At 53.8% G+C, this 23,970-nt stretch overlaps 1 protein-coding gene across 1 annotated transcript; it reads left to right on the plus strand.

Annotated features, from left to right (window-relative positions):
* The first annotated feature begins 9,101 nt into the window (after positions 1-9,101).
* SEC61A1 (SEC61 translocon subunit alpha 1) lies at positions 9,102-22,374 on the plus strand. The gene is made up of 12 exons (XM_020881046.2): positions 9,102-9,229; positions 9,369-9,436; positions 12,224-12,289; positions 12,378-12,456; positions 13,413-13,544; positions 15,211-15,320; positions 15,589-15,742; positions 17,314-17,474; positions 18,419-18,616; positions 18,869-19,060; positions 19,431-19,507; positions 20,545-22,374. Exons 1-12 carry the CDS (start codon positions 9,223-9,225, stop codon positions 20,729-20,731), a joined length of 1,431 nt encoding a protein of 476 aa, XP_020736705.1. The 5' UTR covers positions 9,102-9,222; the 3' UTR covers positions 20,732-22,374.
* Positions 22,375-23,970: the final 1,596 nt, after the last annotated feature.

Raw genomic sequence — 23,970 nt, forward strand, 5'->3', positions numbered from 1 at the left:
ACAAGGAAGATAGTACACAGTAACATTGAAAATACGTATCTAAATATCAAAACTTTTGAAAATCAAGACTAATTTAAGATGTAAAAGCATTACATAAAAAGACATGTGGTCGCGATTACATTGCAAACAGGTGCGGTACAAAGAGACAAGATATTTCCAGACGGGATATTTTCCATCACTTGTTTGTGCATTTACGCACCTTCTAACACCTCTAATGCCGAGTTACTTTATAATCAGAACAGGGGCATCGTGCTTGCTGAGACCCCGTCTTCCCACCAGCAAGAAGACACTGCTCTGATCACCTCCACCCCGTCACCGTCTCCTCCCTCCTCCCTGGTGAGACCCAGAGCCTGGCCGGACCCGACGTCCCCCTCACCCCGCGCCCAGTGGCTGCTGCGGGGGAGAAGACGCCTCAGGACCACAAGCCCGAGCGGGCTTGCGAGGACCCTGCTGCCCTCCTGGGTGGGGCCGGCCCGAGACGCCGGGCCTCTCAGAAAACCTGAAGGCCTGGGCTGACGTCCCTCGCTGGCACCAGGCTGGGGTGAGTCAGGCTGAACCCTGACTCACTCTGCCCCAGCAGCCCACACTGCACACCCAAGATCACTTCACTCTTTACAAGGCCCCAGGACTCACCTGCACTTGTGAGCCCACGTGAGAGTTGACACTTGTACCTTAGGACGCTTATTTTTCCCGCTTCATGAAAGAAGGCAATGCAGTCGGGAAGAATGAGGTTTACGAGCAGAAACACGCAACGGTGAGAAACGGTGGCTCCTGGCGCCTGGTTTTAGGTGTCATGAGGCCCAGCTGCAGCAACGGCAGCCCCCGCCCTGCAGGTCAGTCGCTCAGCCAAGTCTTGGATTTCATGAGCTTATAGGCGGTTTCCTCTCTTGCACTGGCCCTGAACTTGCCACTTAATCTGCCACCCTCAAACCCTCCCGATGACATTGTTAACTGCTGTCTTACTCAACATTCATCGATTGTTCTGTTGTTCATGCTGAAGGAGGAAACGGAACAGGCTCCATCTTGGGCCAGGCTGTGGACTGAGCTCTATGCCCAGTATCTCTGGAAACGAGAGACCAACTGGAAAACCAGGCCCCGGGAAGGAAGAGCCCCAGGGCACGTAGCTAATCTCTCTGTCTAAAAGAATACCCTAATTATCTGTGTAACCAAATAGAATCATACATTCTATTATGCTTATTGGGGTATGACCACAGGCCTATTGATAATTGTCCACTGTTAACTACCTAGGCTTAAGGCATATGAATCATGGGTTAACTTTGATTGTATCTTTCTTTTCCTTTGTTCAGACTAGTTTCAGGGAATTTGGGGAGGTGGGTTTGGGCACGTACACACGGTATGTAAGGTTTTCACAAAAACCGTCCGGGGTCCTTGGCTAAGAGGAGACTGCCTTGGGCCTGCGGGTGTAATAACTGCCCTCCACCATCCGCACTGTCCTTCTGAGTGTGTTTCCAGGAACGCGTGGCTACAACAGTGTCCCCCGTCTGGCTTTCTTGCCCATCCAAGCTGAGCCCCTAGGAGGCAGACACAAGCTGGTCCCATAGTTCCTCAGAACGGTTTTGGAGGCATGAGTCACCCGTGCATACATGTCATTTATCCAACATGGAAGAGCAGTTTCTAGTAAGTTTATTTCCAGAACAATAGGATCTGTGTCATGTTATTTAAAAAAAAACCCATAAACTTATGTATGTGACTAGACTGCAGTGAAGTGTAATGAGTGACTATTAGTAATGATTTGCTTCTACGTAAATGAGACTGAAATTGTTTACTTTGAATGTGGTTTCCGAGGGGATGCAGGTGTCACACAGATGGTCAAGAAGGTAACCACACACGAGCCAAGGCGCTGTCTGCAACATGACGCCCGCCAGTGGCAGACCTCCCAGCAGGACGCCGCGGAGGCCGGTCCATCCCGTGACCAGCGACACGCTGTGGGGCACCAGGAACCTGACCGCACACGAAACGCACCTTATAGCCCTCAGCAAGGCCAAGGCAGCAGACGGAGTCCTCCTTCGGCCTCCTTGCCCTCAGCAAGACCAAGGCAGCAGACGGAGTCCTCCCTCGGCCTCTCTGCCCTCAGCACCAGCCACCACCGAACACTGCCTCTGCTTGCTCTCCTCTGCCTCCAGATCATCTCAACTGACCTGCCCGTGAGGCTGGGTTCTCCCTCCTGCCTAGTGAAGTCTGTTAAGCCCTTAAGTGACTTTTTTCCACCTCAGTTATGTTTTTACTCCCAAACCCCTATTTTGCATTGCTACTCTCTATTTGGTGAGACAGTGTTCTCACGTGCACACGGGGGTAGTTGCTCAGTAGTGTTCGACTCCTTGTGACCCTTTGGACTGCAGCTTGCCACGCTCCTCTGTCCGTGGGACTTCCCAGGCAAAATGCTGGAGTGGATTGCCATTTCCCTCTCAAGGGGAATCTTCCCAACCCATGGATCAAACCCTCATCTCCTGCATGGGCAGGCAGATTCTTTACCACTGAGCCACCAGGGAAATGTTTAAGTCTCTAGACCTGACCTAACTCTGTCCATGTTTAAAACAGCCGACTCAGTCTTGGTCTGCCAAGTCCGACGCCTGGGTATCCTCAGGGATGGGTTCTATGGGCGGCTCCTGTTTCCTGTGTGTATACCGTATTTCCCTGTCATTTCTTTCTTACCATGTTTCACGTGTCGTTGACAGCATGGTATTCTAAGTAACATAAAGTACCGACTCTGGAAGTCAGACTCGCTCCCCTCCCCAAGGCTGGCCTCAGTTTCCGTTGCTGTCTGTTGATTTACCTGAACTGACTCTGCAAAGCAATGTGAGGGCACTGACGTCTCCGTGGAGACGCTCAGTGGCCAGCTAGTGATCAGACAGGGCCCCCAGAGGGCCCCCAGAGGGCCCCGCCCTGGGCAGCTCTGCTCAGCCCTCACGCCTGCCGTGGGGCCGAGGTCCCTGAGACAGCACAGCGCCTCCCAGGTCTCCCTACAGCCAGGGCCTTCCAGAAGAGCCGATGCTTTAGGGCTTCTCAAGGGCCCCTGGACCCCTGGTTGCCCATTCCCCTCCTTCTCCTTTAAACTTCTGGCTTAAGCATTATTCACTCCCTCAGGCAGGCAGTTGTGATGTTAAACCACTGCTGGGGAAAACTCTGAGCTCCAATTCAGTTCAAATAAAAACAGCTTTGCACTTGGGGTCTTCCACAGAACCTCCAGGCAACTCAAACAGTCTGAGACTCAAATATTCTGTTTTTTTCTTTTTTACAACTAAATCACAAAAATCACTTCCAAAGTACCTTTTAACCAGCAGGCTTAATTTACTATTGTGTTCAGCCTCAAACCGTGTAGCTTCACAAAGCAGTTAGCCAAATCTCAAGATTCAACCAAAAAGTTCATCACTCATCTTCCCACCAAAACCCTTTTTATATTATTGATTAGACAATCCACAAGTTTCTCTCCTGAAACTGATACTTCACTTTGCTTCAGCGTACCTACTTTTTATCTACATCTGTTTCAAAGTTTCCTTTGCTTGTCATGCAAACTAAGCCTATGTTTGGAAACCCGTGGACTAGAGGAGCCTGGCAGGCTACAGCCCATAGGGGTCGCAGAGTGTCTCTCCAAAATTCACGTTAAAGCCTTAACCCTCCCCCTCAACGTGATGGTTTCAGGAGGTGGGGCCTTCGGGAGGTAATCAGGGCTGGGTGAGGCGGGAAGGGTGGACGTCGGTCATTTCTTCTCATGCTGTAAGACTCATCTTGAGAACCTGGTGCAACACCATGTCCTCAGCCCCTTCTGCACCGATTCCAAGTCAGACCTTGGGCCTGGGAACCTGCATTTCTAACAAGCTCTTAGCAACACCAGCGCTTCTCCTCCGAGGCTCTCACTTTTTAGCTGGTGTTTGGCCCCAGAGTAGCAGCCAGTGCACTGTGTGTTTTCTTGGGGGTCTCCGGCCTTGCCCTGGGAGGGCATTCCAACATGCAAGCTGAGACATCAGCATTCATTCCTTCCGCGGGGCCGTAACTCAGCAGGGGAGCCAGGGTCTTGGACAGCAGCTGCACGGACAGGCGTCCTCCCAGCCGGCTGCCTCCCCCTCTCCCCTAGCGGGTGCCCTGCGCGGCTGAGCTGTTCTCCATCACCGACTACAGTGCTGTGACCCGCCCGTGCCCAACAGTCCCGACACGCTGCTTTCAGGAAGCAGAGCTGTCGGAGGAATGGCCGCCAAGAGCTCCACTGTTTCAGACACGGAGCAGGAGTTGATGTAACTCCTGCAGTTTCTTCACCCCGTGGCAGTAATGGATTCTAGCCATCTGCAAAATTTTAAACAAATACACATCTTGGGCTTCCCAGGTGGCACGGTGGTAAAGAACCCACCTGCCAAAGCAGGAGAATGAAGGAGACACGGGTTTAATCCCTGGGCCAGGAAGGTCCCCTGGAGGAGGAAATGGCAACCCACTCGAGTATTCTTGCCTGGAAAATTCCATGGACAGATGAGCCTGGCGGACTGCAGTCCATGGGGTCCCAAAGAGTCGGACACGACCGAGCACACACACGCTCGGAGTCACGAGAGAGCCTGCTTTCTCTGCTCCGCTCTCCCCGAGGAGAAGTCAGCAGTCTGCAACCCACAAGTGCGTTCTCACAGGACCCCATGGTGCTGGCTCCCCCCGCCCCCGCCACCCATATCTCAGACTCCCAGCCTCCAGAGCTGTGAGAAATACAAGTCTTATTTAGAGTCACCCAGCCAGTGGTGTTCTGTTAACAGAAGCCTGGCAGACTACAGCAGTTCACATACATTCAGTCAGTCCATAGTCTGTTAGATCAGTGGCAGCTCTAATAGTTAAGCTATTTTCTCATAAAACTAAAATCTTGATAATCCCATTTAAAACATCTCTCATTAAAGGCCAACACTCTTTTGCATGACACGTGGTAAGAAATACAATTTGTTGAGAAAAATACAAGAATTACTTAATTTAGATCTTGTATTGCTTTACCCAAAATTAAGTTCTATCACAAATTTTTTCACCTGAACCACGTTTTAACAGCATCCTGATGAAATGCACATATTTAGCACTTTGATCTTTTAACACATAACTTTTGAGCACTATTTGTAGCCAAAACTTGTCATAAGCACTAACTCAAATTCCTGGTTGAAAAAAAATCAAGTCATTTTTTATTCCAGGACTACAGGTTTTATGTATTGAGTTGGCCAAAATGTTCATTTGGGTTTTCTGTAACATCTCATGGAAAAACGCCAAAGAACATTTTGGCCAACCCAACAATATGTATTTAACACGAGTTTTACTTTGTGCAGATTATTGCACAGTATCAAAACAAGTTCCAGTAAAGTAATTAGCCTCCAACAAATAAAAATAAATGGAAGAAAAAAAAAAAAAAAAAAAACAAGTTCCAGGCTGGGACTACTATTATAATTCCTTCTTAGTTCTTCAGACTAACAAGACTCAGATTTATTACATTTAAAAATATTAAAATATCCAGATTTTGTCATCTCTTCACTTTAGATAGTTGTTCTTAATATTTATAATACAATCTTAAGCATATAAGCATAAAAACACTGCATACTTGCTATAATTTAAAAGACTTACACTGGGCAGACAAAATTTTAAGTCAGTGATTCTCCTAAAGCAATCTGCATTCTGTTAACACAAACAACTTAGGCACAGTCCCTTCAGTGGCACAGACCAAACTGTGCCACGAATGTTCCTCAGATGTGGTTACAACAGCAGATTCATATTCCCCAGTACTAATGTCCTAAACCTGTCAGCACAAACCACTGAGTTTATATGAAAATTTATATCAGCTAATTGTAACTGTACAATTGTACAGGAGCAGTGATCAAAACCATCCCCAAGAAAAAGAAAAAGGCAAAATGGCTGTCTGAGAAGGCTTTCCAAATAGCTGAGAAAAGAGACGCCAAAGGCAAAGGAGAAAAGGAAAGATCTGAATGCAGAGTTCCAAAGAACAGCAAGGAGAGATAAAAGAGCCTTCTTAAGTGAACAATGCAATGAAACAGAGGAAAACAATATAATGAAAAAGACTAGAGAAGTCTTCAAGAAAATCAGAAATACCAAGGGAACATTTCATGCAAAGATGGGCACAATAAAGGACAGAAACAGTATGGACCTAACAGAAGCAGAAGATATTAAGAAAAGATGGCAAGAATACACAGAAAAACTATACAAAAAAGATCTTAATGACCCAGATAACCATGATGGTATGATCACTCACCTAGAGTCAGACATCCTGGAGTGCAAAGTCAAGTGGGTCTTAGGAAGCATTACTATGAACAAAGCTAGTGGAGATGATGGAATCCCACCTGATCTATTTCAAATCCTAAAAGATGATGCTGTTAAAAGCGTTGCGCTTATTATGCCAGCAAATTTGGAAAACTCAACAATGGCCACAGGACTGGAAAAGGTCAGTTTTCATTCCAATCTCAAAGAAGGGCAATGCCAAAGAATGTTCAAACTACCACACAATTGCACTCATTTCACATGCTAGCAAAGTAATGCTCAAAATCCTTCAAGCTAGGCTTCAACAGTACATGAACTGAGAACTTCCAGATGTACAAGCTGGGTTTAGAAAAGGCAGAGAAACAAGAGATCAAATTGCCAACATCCACTGGATCATAGAAAAAAGCAAAATTCCAGAAAAAAACATCTACTTCTGCTTCACTGACTATGCTAAAGCCTTTGACTGTGTGGATCACAACAAACTGTGGAAAATTCTGAAAGAGATGGGAATACCAGACCACCTTACCTGCCTCCTGAGAAACCTGTATGCAGGTCAAGAAGCAACAGTTAGAACTGGACATGGAACAGCAAACTGGTTCCAAACTGGGAAAGGAGTGTATTGTCTGTATATTGTCACCCTGCTTATTTAACTTATATGCAGAGTACATCATGTGAAATGCCAGGCTGGACAAAGCACAAGCTGGAATCAAGATGCCAGAAGAAATAGCAATAACCGCAGATATCCAGATGATATCGCCCTAACTGCAAAAAAGTGGAGAGGAATTAAAGAGCTTCTTGATGAAAGTGAAAAAAGAGAATGCAAAATCTGGCTTAAAGCTCAACATTCAAAAAACTAAGATCATGGCATCCAGTCCCATCACTTCATGGCAAATAGACAGGGAAATAATGGAAACAGTGACAGACTTTTGTTTTCTTGGGCTCCAAAATCACTGTGGACAGTTACTGCAGCCATGAAATTAAGACTTGTTCCTTGGAAGAAAAGCTGACAAACGTAGACAAAGTATTAAAAAGCAAAGACATTACTTTGCTGACAAAGCTCTGCATAGTCACACATATGGTTTTTCCAGTCGTCATGTATGGATGTGAGAGTTGGACCATAAAGAAAGGCTGAGCACCGAAAACCTGATGCTTTTGAGCTGTAGTGTTGGAGAAGACTCTTGAGAGTCCCTTGGACTGCAAGGAGATCCAACCAGTCAATCCTAAAGGAAATCAACCCTAAATATTCATTGGAAGGACTGATGCTCTAGCTCCAGTACTTTAGCCACTGGATGCAAAGAGCTGACTCATCTGAAAAGACCCTGATGCTGGGAAATATTGAAGGAAGAGGAGAAAGGGATGACAGAGGATGAGATGTCTGGATGGCATCACCGACTCAATGGATGGGAGTTTGCATAAACTCTGGGAAATGGTGAAGGACAGGGAAGCCTGGTGTGCTGCAGTCCACGTGGTCACAAAGCACTGAAGAAGCAACTGAACAACAACAATACAATCACTATGATAATTTTTACCATAAAGCGTTTCAATAGTTTCACCATCAGGATGGTGCAGGGTCACATGTGCTAAATACCAGCTCTGAGCTACCTGCTGAATTGTGTCCAGGGGCTGACACAAAACTGCAGCAGTTATTACAAAGGGGTCCTGCACGGGAAGATGGGGCTGCTCTCAGAAGCAGGCCGAGGAGGGTCGGACTTAACGTTTTTCTGTGGGGGATGCATAGCAAGTGCTACCACATCTGGTCACTTCACTTAAATTCCTGCCCACCTCCTGCTGGCATTTGCATTTTCCAACCACGGGTTAGGTTTCCGAAAAAGGCCTTCACAACTAAGAAAAAACCCTGAGGGAAAGACCTGCTAGAAATGGGAGGGAAGTGAAAAGAGAAATAGCAATCCCTAAACTAATACTGGTGGAGAAGGCAATGGCAACCCACTCCAGGGTCCTTGCCTGGAGAATCGCAGTGACGGAGGAGCCTAGTGGGCTGCCGTCTATGGGGTCGCACAGAGTCGGACACTTCAGTGACTTGACGGCAGCAGAAAGCACTTCACCCCGGCCTCCTACTACATCTGGCCCAGCTCCAGGCTGCGCTCCGGGAACCTCCCCTAAACCCAGGCAGCAGAGCCAGCCTGCTCCAGATGCTGACGTCACGGAGTCTCCTTCCTCAGATTACCTCTCGCGCGCCACCGGCGATCACAGCTGCTCGGACATAAACCCCAAACTCCGCGTCCAGCACCCCTCGCCCCGCCCAACGGCCCCAAGAGCCTTAAACGTTATCGCTCCCCTCACACAGCCCTCCGCCAAGCAGGCCTCCTATCCCTGGAGATCTCTGGCAGGCGCAGCGTCTGCCGCGCTCGCAACGGCGCCTTTCCCGGGGCTCCGGGAGGGACCCCTGGACTCCCCGGCCCCGCCCCCTTCCCACAGTCGGCAGGGCCCGCGCCCCGAGCGGCCGCGGGTTTGCTCGCTAAGCCCACAAAAGGATGCCTGTCGTCCCGCCGCCGCGCACCTGCCGGGCGCCAGGCACTCAGACGGCCCCAGGACAGGCCTGCACTAAGGAGCTCATGGTCTACACCCGAGAAACGAACCACCACTGCCCTGAAGCGTGGGGGGACAGGCCGGCGTGGGAACGTCTTCCGGGCCCCAACACGCGGGTCCAACCGCGCAGGCGTACGCCCCCTTCTCGGCGGGCTCCGCGCCTCGCCCCGCCCCTCCGGCCTCGCCCCGCCCCTCCGGCCTCCCTCCCGACAGGCCGCGCGGCCCCGCTGCACGCCGGGAGTTGTGGTCTCGGCGCGGGCGACGCGCGCGGGCGTGGCGCGTGGCAGGAAGCGGAAGCGGAAGCGGCCGCCGCGGCGCTAGGACTGACGTGTCTCTCGGCTAGGCGCCGCGCTCTAGAGCAGGCCCGGTGGCACTGGAGCGGCAGTCGGAGCGCGGCGGAGCCGAAGCGGGATCCGGAGCCGAGTAGCCGCCGCCATGGGGAGTGAGTCCCTCGGGGCAGCACGGGCGCGGGCGGAACCCCGCTCCCCCGGCAGGGAAGACCACCCGGCCCCGCGCCCCTGCTCCCCGGGGCGGCGCGGGGCCCCCCAGCCCTAACTCTCCCCTTGTCTCTCCCCCCAAAGTCAAGTTTCTGGAAGTCATCAAGCCCTTCTGTGTCATCCTGCCCGAAATTCAGAAGCCGGAGCGGAAGGTGAGTTGGAGCAAGTCTCGGAGAGACTGCTGCACCCCGGTGAAGCGGCCCCGACGCGCCGAGTGGACGCCCCTTCCCCCGAGTCTGGTCCGGGCGGCGTGCTTTCCCCCGAGCCGCGCCGGGCTTCGGTTGGAGCGTCCTCTGTGGACGTTCCTTGGGTGGCCCGAACCCGGGGGTTGCGCTGCCCCGAAGAGGACCCTGGCCTGAGTGAGGAAGGCCTCGAGAGCCTGAGACCCTCCGGTTTGAGCTCCTCTCCCTCCTCCCGCTCCAGCGGGAGCGGATCGCCGGCTGTCCTCTTTCCCGGAGATGCTCTTTTTGTCCAGATGCTGAAGGGAGTTGAGAGCAGCCACTTTACTGTGTGTAACTGAGTTTGTCGCTTTTCCGTGTGCCCTCACTCTATCGAGAATGAGGGCATATTGTGACCCCTGTCTACAGTAGGTTCATTAAAACGTGGGAAGATAGGAATGTAGAGCTCTGTTGACTCTTTATCAAGGAGTTTTGCACGTGCACGGCTTCAGGCCCAGTTGCCAGTGTAAGCGAAGCTGTTAACCAAGGAAGAAAAGCTTCATTGGGTTCTTAGGCTGATTAATAGGAAGGTGTTTCTGTCCTCACATTCTTTGCATCTCCGTGTATGTGCTGGCTTTGATGGGCTGACAGGCCAAGTTGTGTGTGTGTCCCCAGCACAGTAGAAAGGGCCTGGCTCTGGAGGCAGGCTCGCCTGGGATCCACCCTCACACAGCCTCTTAATTTGTGACCTTGGCCTTGTGTGTAACTGAGTGTGGTGGGTGAGCAGTAGAAATCTGTGCAGGGTACAGCAGTGGCTCCAGAAGGGATTGACTCTGGAAGACATTGTGTCTGATGGCAGCCTTGAAGGAAAGGACAGGAATTCTAATGGCATAAGGAGGATGGAGTCTGCTGAGGCATAGAAGACAGTGGGTGGGAGGGTGTTCAGTATTGATAGAACAGAAAGGGTGGGCAGGGAGCCAGACAGATGAGACAATTGCTTTGGGGTAGGGTAGAGGTTGAGAGGATTCTGCCAAGAGAGTGAACTCCAGAGGAATGGGAGGCAAAACTGGGATAAACAGTTTTTGATGTTTTGCTGTTGAATTTGGCTGCTTCCAGGAGAGGAGACTTGGTTATTTAGGAATGAGGAGTCCTGTAAGACCTGTCCACTATCTTTCCCCATAAAGAATCATTTCTAGCTTGTTATGTTACCAGTCAGCCTGACAAGACGTTGATTTCCTTGGCTGCCTCCTGATTTCCCAGTGGGAAGGGGTGCGGGAGCATTCTCAAGAAAGAGTTCTGTGGACTCCCCCCAGCGGCACGTGGAGTGTCTCGGTATCCGATCCCCTCACCGTGGTGTGGTTGTCCAATGGGCAGCGCAGAGGCGCTGTAGCCCTGTCTGACCAGAGAGCTGTGGCTCCGGCTCTGTGCTCACTTAGAACAAAGCTTAAAAAGTGTTTTTCAAGAACATGATTTTGTTCACTTACTATCTTCACTCACAAGGTGTTTCCGTGTTAATATTCTTAGTCCACAGAATAACTCCTGTGTTTTCTAAGCCTTTCTAAGCCATTCATTCTTGCTGTGCAGGCCGCAGGTGCTATGAAGACACTTAGCTTTCAGAGCAGAGGGGCCTCGGGCAGGGTGTCTCAGCTTCCCCAAAGATGCTTCTCAGTGATCTGTAAAATGATTCTGAATAGTCACCTATCCTACTGACATACCTGAGGAGATGTGAAAACTCTTGTTAAACAGACGCTGCCAGTAGTTAGTGAGTTGGCTGAGTATGCAGCTCTCCTTGCTCCTCCAGTGTTTATAGCATTGTTTTACCCTTAATTCGGAGAATACTGGAGAACACAAAGAAACACAGGTTTCAGATTAGTTGATTCCAGCATAGCAAGACTTTGTCCATTACAAAACCCTTTCAAGTGAGAAGTGATGATCCTGTGCTGTTAGGGCGAGTCTATTTCAGAATCACTTTCTATTTCTATTCTTTGATCTTGGGTTGGATCCTAAACTGTTCAAACTGACGGTTAAGAGCGCAGGCTTTGTACTCAAATCCATTACAGCTGTGGGTTCTGAGACAAATGTGAAAGTGAAGTCACCCAGTAGTATTCAAGTCTTTGCGAACCCATGGACTGCAGCCCACCAGGCTTCTCCATCCATGGGATTCTCCAGGCAAGAACACTGGACTGGGTTGCCATTTCCTTCTCCGGGAGATCTTCCTGAGCCAGGGATTGAACCCGGGTCTCCTGCATTGTGGGCAGATGCTTTTCTGTCTGAGCCACCAGGGAAGTCCATTTTTCTAAGATTCAGTTTTCTCGTAAAACAGTGAGGATAACATTACGTTGTGTGAAGATTAAATGAGATGATGTATATGCAGGTTTTTGCATCTGTGCCTTATACACAGAAAGGCTTCCCAGGTGGCTCCGAGGTAAGGAATCTGCCTGCAGCGCAGGAGACGTGGGTTTGATCCCTGGGTCGGGAAGATCCCCTGGAGGAGGAAATGGCAAGCCACTCCAGTGTTCTTGCCTGGGAAATTCCATGGACAGAGGAGCCTGGCAGGCTACATCCGTGGGATCACAAAGAGTTGGATATGACTGAGCACACGTGTGCACACACACGTGTACACAGAAAGCATGCAATACACACACTTATGTTCGGTGCCTAGTGTGGACTGTCCAAGGTTTGCTTTTCTGTGAGCAGAGAAAGGCGTCTGAGCAGAGTCCGTTTCTGCTAACTTGCGTATAGAGATAACTTCTTGTCTTGATTTGCTCCGTTCTGCCATAGATTCAGTTTAAGGAGAAGGTGCTATGGACCGCCATCACCCTCTTCATCTTCTTGGTGTGCTGCCAGGTGAGCCTGGGTCTGGGTCTAGGTCCAGGGTCTGGGTGGTGCGAGGGGGCCAGAAGCACGTGCCTGGCTCCTCTCTGCTTGTTTGCAGATCCCCCTGTTTGGAATCATGTCCTCAGACTCCGCCGACCCTTTCTACTGGATGAGGGTGATCCTCGCCTCCAACAGAGGTAGGGCTGGCCCTCTGCACCCCCGTGCTGCGCGGGCTTGACTGGCCACCTGCAGTTACATTGCAGGCTTGGCGTTAGATGGAGTCCAGAGTGTTTGGAGAGAGTGTTAGCATGCTGTGCTGAAACAGCCCTAGTGAGTGCTGGGTTCAGCGCCACGCGTGTCATCCTGTTAGAACTGCTTTGTATGCAGGACAAAACCTGTATCCAGAAGATGAGTCTCCATGGCAGAGGTTTTTAAAAGACATGGAAACATTGGAATGCTGCTTAAACAGCTGAAATGATGACGTTTCTATCTTTCTCCTGTTTTGATAACATTCTTTAGAATATGTAATTTGTTTCTCAGCTGTGTCTTGTCCATATCTACAGGTTACATATACGTGTCCAAAAAAATAAATGCATGAACAGTGTATTGTATACTCTAACCAGTTACCTGTTTGGGGTGAGGGGGGATTTTGAATGTTTGTGCTGATACTGCTTTTGATTAACTCGTTTTAAAAATACGATTCAAATTAAGTTCTAAGTCAGTTGGAAGTATAGCTTGTTTCAGTATAATGGAAATAGAGGTTTACTCGAAACCAGATACAATTGTATGGCCCTCATCTCCAGACTCTGGGAATTATTCTAATGTTATCCTTTTTTGTTAACTGATGAAGAGACAAACCTATCTTATCTCTGTACAACCAGCGTGAATCTATTTTCATGAATTTAAATGTAGCAGTCAGTTTAAATGCCATGTGACTCCTAAACAGAATGTTAGCTGGCAGACTGAACAGAATGCGTTGAATTACCCTCTCATTGCTGATATTTGGGGGCAATTCTCTGAGTTAAATGTTGCTGGCAGACTGAAGCACGTTGGGTTCGTGCTGGGGCACGTAGTCCAGCTGTGTGCGACCATTTTCTTAGCAGCATCTTCTCCTCCACACTGACGTCAGCTGTGTTCTGCCCCCCTTCCTAAGGCACGCTGATGGAGCTGGGCATCTCGCCCATCGTCACCTCTGGCCTCATCATGCAGCTCTTGGCTGGCGCCAAAATAATTGAGGTTGGTGACACCCCGAAAGACCGAGCCCTCTTCAACGGAGCCCAGAAGTGTAAGTGCGGTTTTAAATGACGTTCAGATGTCTGTAGTTGAGAATTTGAATTTGCTACGAAGTTTGGGTCATCAAAAATTGGCTTGGGGTTTTCGGGGCGGGGGGGGTTCATTGTCTTTGGCAGGAGTGGGGGCGTCGTTGCTGTAATTCCCTATTCCCCCCAGCCCTGTGTGGCCTGTTAGCAAGAGGGCACTTGGGAAGGGCTGGAGCGGGCAGAGGAAGGGTGCCGGTGCCCAGGGCTGCAGGTCCAGGGAGGGAGCCGGGCTGGAGAGCCTGCCCTCCACCATCGCCCTGTCCTTCCCACTTAGAAGCAGGGCTGTGGTAAGACTTCATTTGAATATTGTGTGTGAAACACCAGTGAGTGCCTAGTCAGTGGTGGTACCTGGCAGAGTGATCTCCCTCCTGTGGGAGTTTTAAAGCAGTCACTTCAGAGGCATGATGCTTCTCTCCGCTCAGCTCTGCCGGGTACCAGCTGTGTGACTGGGCAGTTAGAGGCAGCTCGTGTCCCAGTTTCTTCACCTGTAAACATGGGGGTAATGATATTTTCCCAGTAGTAAATCATAAGCAGCACTGGTAAAGTCATCAGAATTAACCAAGTTAAGCCTGACTGTGGATTGACAGGTATTAATCAGGAAATAATAATTACACTTTCCTACCTGGCCATTTTTCCTTCCACACCAGCATGTTTTAAGATCTTAAGTTAGTAGGTTAAAGAGTTGAGCACAAAAGACTAATCTGGTTTAAACTTCTCAATTTCAGACACAAATCAGGATTTTAAAATATGTATGTGCGTTATATTTCAGAAGTATAGATCAGCTGTTTTCTCTTTGGTCTTGGACTTTATAAAAAAATTTTTTTCTGCTCTTTTTTCTGCCTTAAGAATTCAGTCTTATTGAGCACTTTTAAGAAGTCGAAAAGGGACTGCATATGACAGGCGCTTTGGAGTAGAATGTGTGTATCGGGGCGGGGGGTGGCAAGCTAAGCAGAAGGGCTGGAGCCGAATCCCAGTCCCATGCTGCAGGATCCATGTAACGTCGTGGAATCCAACAGAAACGTGTAGATTCCATTGTGCATCCCGGTGGAATGTAGTGAATGAAACAGGATACAAGACTGTCCATAGAAAGGAAAGCCTCCTTTAGGAGAGCTCCGGGAGAGCTGTGTGGCGGGGGAGTGGGCTGAGTGAATTGGTGGCGTGATAGGTTTTTCCTTAAATAATACATTAAATACAAACTGGGAAGGGCTCGCCTTGTCGCATTTGTGTGCTGTGCCCTGAAGCGCGAGCCTGTTGGGCGCCCTGGGCGAGCGCTCCTGGAACCCGGGCCCCCGATGATGACCTCAGTGTGGTGTGCAGGTTGCGGACATCCCTGAGTTGTGTTCACATCTGTCGTAAGAAGCTGGGTGGTGGTGCTTCCAGTCTTTCCCTCTGCCCGTCACTGAAAGGAGCTGCATCTAGGAGGAGGTGGAATGAGAGGGCTCACGAAGTCTTGTTCAGAGTTTGCGTTATTGTCACTCTGTCGACACGGGTGTGGAGCGTTCCTGGCCGAGCTCCCTGGGGGCAGGGTCTGTTGGCCTCACCTTGGTCCTGCTGGCATGCATTCGGCGTCTGGTCACCATATCCTCAGGACTCACGGCAGCCCCCTGAGCACCGCTCTCCTCCCGCCTCTAGTGTTCGGCATGACCATCACCATCGGGCAATCCATCGTGTACGTGATGACGGGGATGTACGGGGACCCATCCGAGATGGGCGCCGGCGTCTGCCTGCTCATCACCATACAGGTAACGCCAGGCCGCACCCCTCTGAGGCCCTCACACCCACCCCTGCCCAACAGCAGACCTGAGTCAGGCTAAGAGAAGCTTCCTGAGAAGAGGTCCAGGCCCCGGGTTCCCTTCTGAGTTCAGAGGAGCCCCCAACGGCTGGCATGCCCTCTGCCTTCACGGGTTCATATCGGAGAAGCTAGTTCCCAAGGAAGGACAGAATTGTGCTCTGGGGAGCAGTCATGCCATCTTTTTAGGTTTCTGTACTTTTATTTTTTAATACTGACAGCTCTTTGTGGCTGGCCTGATTGTTCTGCTTCTGGATGAACTTCTGCAAAAGGGGTACGGCCTGGGCTCTGGGATCTCCCTGTTCATCGCCACGAACATCTGCGAGACCATCGTGTGGAAGGCGTTCAGCCCCACCACCGTCAACACTGGCCGAGGTGAGGCCCCAGATGGATGGGGTTCGGTGAAAAGTGCCAGTGTCCCCCCATTTCAGGGAAGAAGCGTCCCATGGACAGGGTTCGGTAAAAAGCACCCGCGTCCCCCGTTTCAGGGAAGAGGTGCCCGTGGATAGGGTTCGGTAAAAAGCCCTCGAGCTCCCCCGTTTAAAGGAAGAAGGATCAGTTTTAGGTACAGCGCTTCTGGTTGTTCTGCGTGTGTATATGTAGAGGTTTTGAAGATACAGGTTTCTGCTGACACCGATGTGTCACTTAGGGATAGGGTTAGGGTCACAAACACTGGCCCTGCCGGGACAGCCGGCCCCACCTCACTCGGCCGGCCTGGCTGTCACTGCGCGGGCGGGGCGGGGCTTCCCTGGGCGACACCCAGTTGCTTCCAGCCTCTGCAAGGGGCAGCCTTGTAAAAGAGGCAGGGATGTGGGCGCTCGCAAGCTGAGCTCCGATCCTGGCCGCACCCTTGGCTGCCAGGATTAAATGACAAATAACATGAACTCACGGGACTCCAGGCTCACAGCAGGTGCACGGTGAATGTGACAGCGCCAGCTTACAGAGGTTGTGTTCAAGGAAAAGTTCCGAACATTCAGGGAAGCATGGCTGACTAGGAAAGGTTTTTTCATCACTAAATGCGTTATTCACTCAGAAGAGGCCTAGGAGAAGCAAATGTTTGCACACATTTGACTGTTTTCTTTGAAGTAAAGGCCGAAAACAGTCCCTGACCTCCAGAACCCACGTAATCTTGTCACTAGACTGAAATAGGTCCCCACACCGGTGAAGGCCGCTCCTGCTCTTTCCCGTGAGCCGCTGGTGGGCGTGCTCCGCTCCCTGGCCCTCTTCCTGGTCTGCTGCCGGCCTGCCTCCGCGGCGCGCTCTTGTGGGGAGGCGTGAGCTCCGACAGCAGTCAGCCGTGTGTGGGCACATGTGTTGTCCTCTCAGCTTGGCTGTTGGGGTGAGGAGCAGAGAGCCCGAGCCTGCCTCGTCTGGACAGCGTGGCCACAAGTCTGGGTGCTGTGCTGCCAGGGAGCCCCGAGGGACGTGGGGTGGGCGCCTCTGGGCCCCTCAGGCAGGACCCCTTAAGCTGGAGCTCCACAGACACAGCTCTTCAGATGTTGAAAGTCTTGGTCGATCAGTCGCGTCTGCTTCTTTGCAGCCCCATGGACGGTAGCCCGCCAGGCTCCTCTGTCCATGGGACTCTCCAGGCAAGAATGCGGGAGTGGGCTGCCACTTCTGGATGGCGTTTTCTCGACCCAGGGGTTGAGCCCATGTCTCCCACGTGGCAGGCTGACTCTTGACTGGCTGAGCCACCAGGGAGACCTGGTGTTCCGAGCCCTTCCACATGCCTGATGGCCGTTGACTCACCAGCCACAGAAGTAAGATCAGTTCATTCAAAAAGGAAGAATAGCCCCCTCTGCAGGTTGGAGTCTGCAGAACAGAAAGGAGGGCTGAGAGGCCTCCCCGCCCTGCGGTCCCCGAAGCTGGTCCCGTTCTCCTGGGTTCCGGCCACCAGGGTGCTTAGGGCCGCCCCGAGCTCCTGCGCCTACCTTCGCCCGTAACAGGAATGGAGTTTGAAGGCGCCATCATCGCGCTCTTTCACCTGCTGGCCACCCGTACTGACAAGGTCCGAGCCCTGCGAGAGGCGTTCTACCGCCAGAACCTCCCCAACCTCATGAATCTCATCGCCACCATCTTTGTCTTTGCGGTGGTCATCTATTTCCAGGTGCGTCCAGATCCAGCCCTGGGGAGGGTTGGATTTCCCATGCCCACACCCCAGGGCTGGTGTGGGCTATTGTATAGCAGTGAAGTGAGCAGGTGGCATTTGACGGAGTGGGTTCCACGGACTTACGGGAACTTGCCTGAACTAACAAGCTGAGGCGGCTCTAACATTTCACGGTCTTAGTTCAGCAGCTCGCTGCTGCTTAGCTGAGGTCTGTAGGTGCCTCTGGGCAGTTTCCTTGTCCTCGCGAGCACTGTCAGCTCTTACGTGGTGAGTCTGCATAACGTGCTTCTGCCCAGGAGACCTCAGCTGCCCACTGCTTTTCTCTAGTTGGACTCGTGTTTGTCTGCTTCAGTCAGCCGCTTTGTATCTTGACATACGGGTGTTTATGCCGCCAGGCACTGAGGGCTGAACACATCCATTCCTTTAGTTGATGCTGGTTAATGACACGTTAGCTCCTTGGGGTCTTGGGATTTTATTGTTGAGGTTTTATTTTAAATATTCTGAACCCTGTTCTAGGCACTGGGAGATTGTTTAAAAAAAAGTACATAAAGGAAGCCCTTTTATTTTCCAAGGGTTTCAGCGGGAAAGGTTGTATTCACAGAAAAGTAGAGAAGCCTAGCTTCTCTGCAGTGAGTGAAGCATCCGTGAAGGGCCCTGCTGGGCATGGGGCTTGTCCGGGGCTGCCGTGGGAGTGGGGGAAGACTGGCGAGCCACCGATAGCACTTCGCGTTTTCCACGTTGGTGTTCTTGTAATGCGGTGGACTTTGTTTTTTGACAAAAACACTGCTGTGCTTGGGTGCATTTTAAGCAGCTTTTCTGGACCCTTCTGTCCCTTTGCCCTCGAGTGCGGAGGCTGGGTGGGGGGGACGTTGAGGCCCCGGGTCTGCGCCCTGTGCGAGGCTCGAGCGCGGCAGTGAGAACCTCGCTTCTGCTCGGCTCCTCAGGGCTTCCGCGTCGACCTGCCCATCAAGTCGGCGCGGTACCGGGGCCAGTACAACACCTACCCCATCAAGCTCTTCTACACGTCCAACATCCCCATCATCCTGCAGTCTGCCCTGGTGTCCAACCTGTACGTCATCTCCCAGATGCTGTCCGCCCGCTTCAGCGGCAACCTGCTGGTCAGCCTGCTGGGCACCTGGTCTGTAAGTGCAGCGGCCTCGGGAGCGCGTGACGGGCCGCACGCCGCTGTGTGAGGGCTGTGGCCGGGCAGGGCTGGCGCCGTGGGCCTCGCTCACGGCCAGCGTTTGGTTCCCCCGAGACGCTTTCCGGCTGTGCCTGTCGCAGACTCGGTGACGTTTCTGTGGGGGACAGCTGCACGGCGGGCGCCTGCTCAGAGCTGTGTCTGCTGAGGTGAGGTGAGGAGCGGCGCTCACCGCTCTCTGCAATCCCCCCAGGACACTTCCTCTGGCGGGCCGGCGCGGGCCTACCCCGTGGGTGGCCTCTGCTATTACCTGTCCCCGCCCGAGTCGTTCGGCTCTGTCTTGGAAGACCCCGTCCACGCCGTGGTGTACATCGTGTTCATGCTGGGCTCCTGCGCCTTCTTCTCCAAGACGTGGATTGAGGTCTCGGGCTCCTCCGCCAAGGACGTGAGTAGGAGTTACAGCCTCTGGGAGGGGGTTCATGCAGCACCAGCATCTTCGCCTGCGGCTGGTGTGACGGAGCTCGGCTTGGCCCTCCTCCTGGGATGGGCCTGTGCACACTCATGGCAGTTAGTCCTTGCTAGAGCCAGTCCCAAAGCGCTAGCGACCATGGCCGGAGCCCGGGGTAAATGAACCCGCGCTTGTCTGGGAAGCAGCAGGCAGAGTAAACTTGACTTTCCCTTCACCTTCTTGGCGGCGGTTTCACCGTGCTGTGAGGGTGCTGGGGGGCGCCTGCATCTGGCGACACGAGAGTCTGCCTGGCCTCGGACTCCACGTCTGAACTTGAACCTCGTCCTCCCGGGTGGGTGTCACACAGGTTGCAAAGCAGCTGAAGGAGCAGCAGATGGTGATGAGGGGCCACCGAGAGACGTCCATGGTCCACGAGCTCAACCGGTGAGTGCCGACCCTGAGGCTGACGGGGCTCCTGGGGTCTTCAGGCACTCACGAGCCTGCTAGTGCCGATGCTGGCAAGGTCGGCTCGGTGTGCCGGCCGCTGCCTGCAGTGGGGCAGCCGGAGCGGGGAGACCTGACGCTTGTGGCGGGCGGCGCGGTGAGGGCGCTGGCGGAGCGGCTCCTCGCCCTGCTCCCGCGGGGGGTTCTCTGCAGGGTTCTCGGGGCAGTCCAGGAGGAGGGTGGAGGCTCAGGCGTCTCAGGAGCGTCCAAGTGCAGGGGAAGTCAGAGAGGCCGGTGGAGGCCGCTGGGGGGGTTGGTGCGTGGAAGGCCCGTGCTGGAGGCTGAGACCGCCGGGCCGGGCGAGAGGGCTGGACTCGGGTGGGAGGGGTGAGGGGGCTGCGGCGGTCTGCAGGCCTCTCCCCCGGCGGTGGCGCTGGCCTGTGGGCAGCCGCGTGGGCCCCAGTGAGCGCCGTAGACTCTTCAGCCACCTTAGCTCACTCTGCCTCTGTCCGTGTGCGAGTGGATGAACGTGGTGGTTTCCTGTAGAACTGTGTCCAGCGTCAGGTTCTGTAGTCAGGACCGGGTCTGTCCTGGGGACCACAGCTCCCCTGCCTCAACCACAGGCAGGCAGTGTGGCAAACGCCAGGTCATTTTCTCGTTCCTGACAGAGGGGTGGGCAGTTCCGTTCATTCCTTTAAGAATTCTCTGATGCCTCTAGATTTATAGTGCTGTTGAGGAGAACTATAGCGGAAAGTCATAAGGGGACATTTCAGGTTCCTGCCTTCAAAATCTTTTGTGACGTTTTCAACGTCTCGATTTGGACTGCTCCTATTTCGGTAGCCGCCGGTGACTTGTGTGGCAGCTCATGAGACAGCAAGGCCTAGTCTAGACCGCGAGGCTGCCTGAGCAGAGGAAGCCTCACGGGGCCGTGGAGGCTCCCTGAGGGGTCAGGGTCCTCAGGCAGAGGGGCGTGGGTCACTGCCCGGCGGCTCCCGAGGACTCTGGGCAGCCTGTGGCTGACGCGCGCCCCTCCCCAGGTACATCCCCACGGCCGCGGCCTTCGGCGGGCTGTGCATCGGGGCCCTCTCGGTCCTGGCCGACTTCTTGGGCGCCATCGGGTCTGGAACCGGGATCCTGCTGGCGGTCACCATCATCTACCAGTACTTTGAGATCTTCGTGAAGGAGCAGAGCGAGGTCGGCAGCATGGGCGCCCTGCTGTTCTGAGCCGCGGCCCCGGACCCGGCAGAGGCGGCCAAGGGGACGAGGGAGCCGCGCTGCGGGAGCTCGTCTCAGGCGCTGCTGAGGCTCAAGGCTTCGGTTCACTCGTGTGTTTGAATTTCATGTTCTTTTCATTCCACTTTGAAAAGTGTTAGAAATTTCCCAGTTTAGAATTTTGCTTTTCGTTCTGCCACTGGCAGCGGAACTGCAGAAGTGGGGCCTTCCTCGGCTGACTGCCAGAGGCGGGGCTGGGCCGTCAGCATCCCCGGCGTCCACGTCACTTTTGTGTTAGCCTTTGCACCTTCTCAGTGTTGCCGGCGACCGCAGCAGTCTCGGCTGCCCCCTCAGACGGAGCGTCTCGTTGGTTAGAAGCACAAACGTTGTTGAAACGTCTCTGTCTCAGGTGGCAGGAGGCGGGCCCCCAGCAGCAGGCTGTTTTCTGGTGCCTGAGGGTGGCTCGCTGGCGTGTCCCCGTCACAGTCCTGCCAGAACATCTGGTTTAAAACGGTTTCTCTGGAAGACAATCATTTTCCCTTTTGAAGTTAGTTGTTTAGGACAGAGTTTCTTCCAAAATAGAGGGATGAATTTCCAGAAGAAAGACCCTCCTGGCCCGTCTGTGCGTCCTTCTGTTGGCTGACCAGGTGTCCTCGCTGATGGAGCCGGGCTGGGAGCCACAGCTTCGCAGCCGCGCCGGGCTGAGCGTGGTCCGTGCTGTGGAGGACCCTGGGCTGCTAGCGGCCCAGTCGCCCTGGCCATCGCTGCTTGCTCTCTGTGCTGTGTCCCCCGCACCCGCCCCTGGCGAGGGGACGAGCTGTGGCCGGCCCCACACGCTACCTTCTAGGCTGAAGACTTCCCATTTGTACTTTTTTAGAACGTTTTTACTGTGCTTAGGACCAAACACAAGTGAAGTCAATGCCAGGATGCCTCTGATCTGCAGTGTCACCAGAACTGCCCAGCAGAGAGGAGATAGGCTGTAGATCCACAGTGACATCAGGCTCAGAGACATTGCTTTTTTGCCAAGTTTCGCCCATGTTTGATACAAAAAGACAATTATGTCTGAGACAAATTCTGTTTGCAATAATAGGTGACCTAGATCTTAGGAATTAGAACCTTCTCAAAGGCCTTTAGGGAAGCCCCTCTTGGGGACCAGCAGAGTTAGGTGCTGCAACCTGAGGGGTGCTCCCTGGAGAGGGTCCCCCTGGGCGCATGGGCCCAGCAGTGGGCACACGGCGGCCTTTGAAGCACAGAGCCAGTAGAGGTGGTGAGTTTGGCACCCATCTGAGTCCAGGGGCTCCGAGACCTCACTGGCCGTGCTGCCCAGGAAGCAGACCAACCGAGGGATGAGACTTGCCCAGCACTACCTGGCGAGTTGGCAACAGAGCCAGGATGGGCCCCAGCCGGTCCCCCCAGGCCGGGGCACCCACCACACCACACGTGGCCTTGTCCCACCCAGTCCCACGCGGAGACCTGACGCCCCGCAGCCCCGCTGCAGCCTCGGACCACGGCACAGCTCAGGCCGCTGACCTGCCGTCACTGGTCATGGAGGCGGGCTGACCCGGACTTCCAGGGGACTGTCACTGTGGACGCCCAAGCGGCATAACTGAGATAAGGTGAATAAGAGACAAATAAAGCCAACTTTTTACAAGCTGCCTGCTGGTGGCCTCTTGGTTTTCAGTTCTGTTGCCGAGGCCGGTGAGAGGAGGGCATGGCTTTGGCTGCCTTTGGGGGGCCAGGGGACATGTGAGACTTGAGTCCCAGTTCTGCACGGTGCCCAGGGCTCCCCCTTGGTGGGAACCTCGAGAGCTTCGGTGCCCGGGTGTCTGCCGCTGCGCGCATGTGGGCCCCGGCAGCCCCTCCAGGAATGGGCGGTGGACTTAGCTGTGAGCATGGCAGCTGCCAGCGCTCCACGTCCGGGCCGAGAGGCTGCTGCCCTTGGCTGTGGCACATGTCCTCCCACACCTGGCCGCCTCGGAGGGCCTCCACTCGGCCCTGGACCCCCAGCACTGGGCGCCGCGGTGGCAGGCGCGATGGCTGCTCCCTGGGATGTGCCATGCAGAAATTTCCAGCAGTTTCCATCGAGCTGGATGGCAGGCGTTTCCACAGTGACGTGAGCCCGTGTTGTGAGCTGTTGCTCTCGTCCAGACGAGGCTGCACCCCAAGCTGTCCACCCCGCCTCCTCGGGTCCACGATGACACATGGACAGGGCCTTCCTCCTGAGCCGTTCACGTGGAGCCCTGGCCCTCCTCTCATCCAGGAAATGTCTGAGGGGGTGTGCTGGCAAGGCAGGATGGACCCTGGGACCCTTGGAGGGACAGGTGCTCCGGCCTGGCCTGTGGAAGCTGGCACTGAAGCGTGAGACAGGCGGGGTGCCCCGTCATGACCCCCAGAGACTCCGGTCAGAGGAGCTCCCCCGTGAAGCGTGGCAGCCCTGCCCGCCTGGCAGTTGGGCTCTGCCTGTGGCGGGACAGCCCTGGAGCCCCTGCCCATGCTGCCCACTCGGGGCCTTTCCTGGAGCATGGGCTCTTCCTACCCCACCAGAGAAGAAACAGGCCCCGGGAAGCTCCCGCGGGGGCCTCTGCCGGAGGCCTCTGTGGGGCAAGGAGAGGGGGGCCTGGGGAGGGCCGCCCACCCACTGCATGCAGGAGCCTCCTGGGGCACCCAGCCACCCTGCTCCAGGCCCACGGCCGCCCTCCACCCCGGCCTGCTCCTGCTGAAGGCCTTTACTGGGCCCAGTTCCCCACCCGGCTAAGTCCTCAGGAAGCTCACTGCAGGGGAAATGGGTGGGCGTGTGTTCCTGTACAAGGGTCAGCAGAAGGCTCTGCAGGGATGTCAACACCTCTTAGTGCCTGGTTCCAGACAGTCCCATGGGCCCCCTTGGGCTGTGCCCCCCAACTTCCCTGCCCCCAAACAGACCCTCGGGGAGGGAGGGAGGGGGGCATCACACTACCCTGAGTGGTATATATGGGAACATGCATAAAAACGAAAAAAGTGCAAAGGAGTGGAGGTGAAAAATCTTAATAAAAATGCTGGAAAGCAGAGGGTGGCTGACAGCAGGGGGCAAGGGAGATTTTTAAAATTAAAAGCCGGGTTCAGTAAAGTTCCCTGATGCTCTTTGACCCGTGGGCATTTGGACGCATGCTCCTTCCCTGCCCCTCCACGGGCTTCCTCTCCATCGCGGGGCAGAAGGGCCCAGCCGCCAGCCGGCTTGGCCACCCCGGGCTGAGGCGCTGTGCGCGGGCGGCGCG

This window comes from Odocoileus virginianus, unplaced genomic scaffold, assembly GCF_023699985.2.
Source record: "Odocoileus virginianus isolate 20LAN1187 ecotype Illinois unplaced genomic scaffold, Ovbor_1.2 Unplaced_Contig_3, whole genome shotgun sequence".
Classification (NCBI taxonomy): Eukaryota; Metazoa; Chordata; class Mammalia; order Artiodactyla; family Cervidae; genus Odocoileus; species Odocoileus virginianus.

Coding starts and splice junctions, on each gene's coding strand:
- SEC61A1 (XM_020881046.2), top strand. Junction 15,321..15,588: donor GCCTGCTCATCACCATACAG/GTAACGCCAGGC, acceptor TAATACTGACAG/CTCTTTGTGGCTGGCCTGAT. Junction 18,617..18,868: donor GCCTGCTGGGCACCTGGTCT/GTAAGTGCAGCG, acceptor CAATCCCCCCAG/GACACTTCCTCTGGCGGGCC.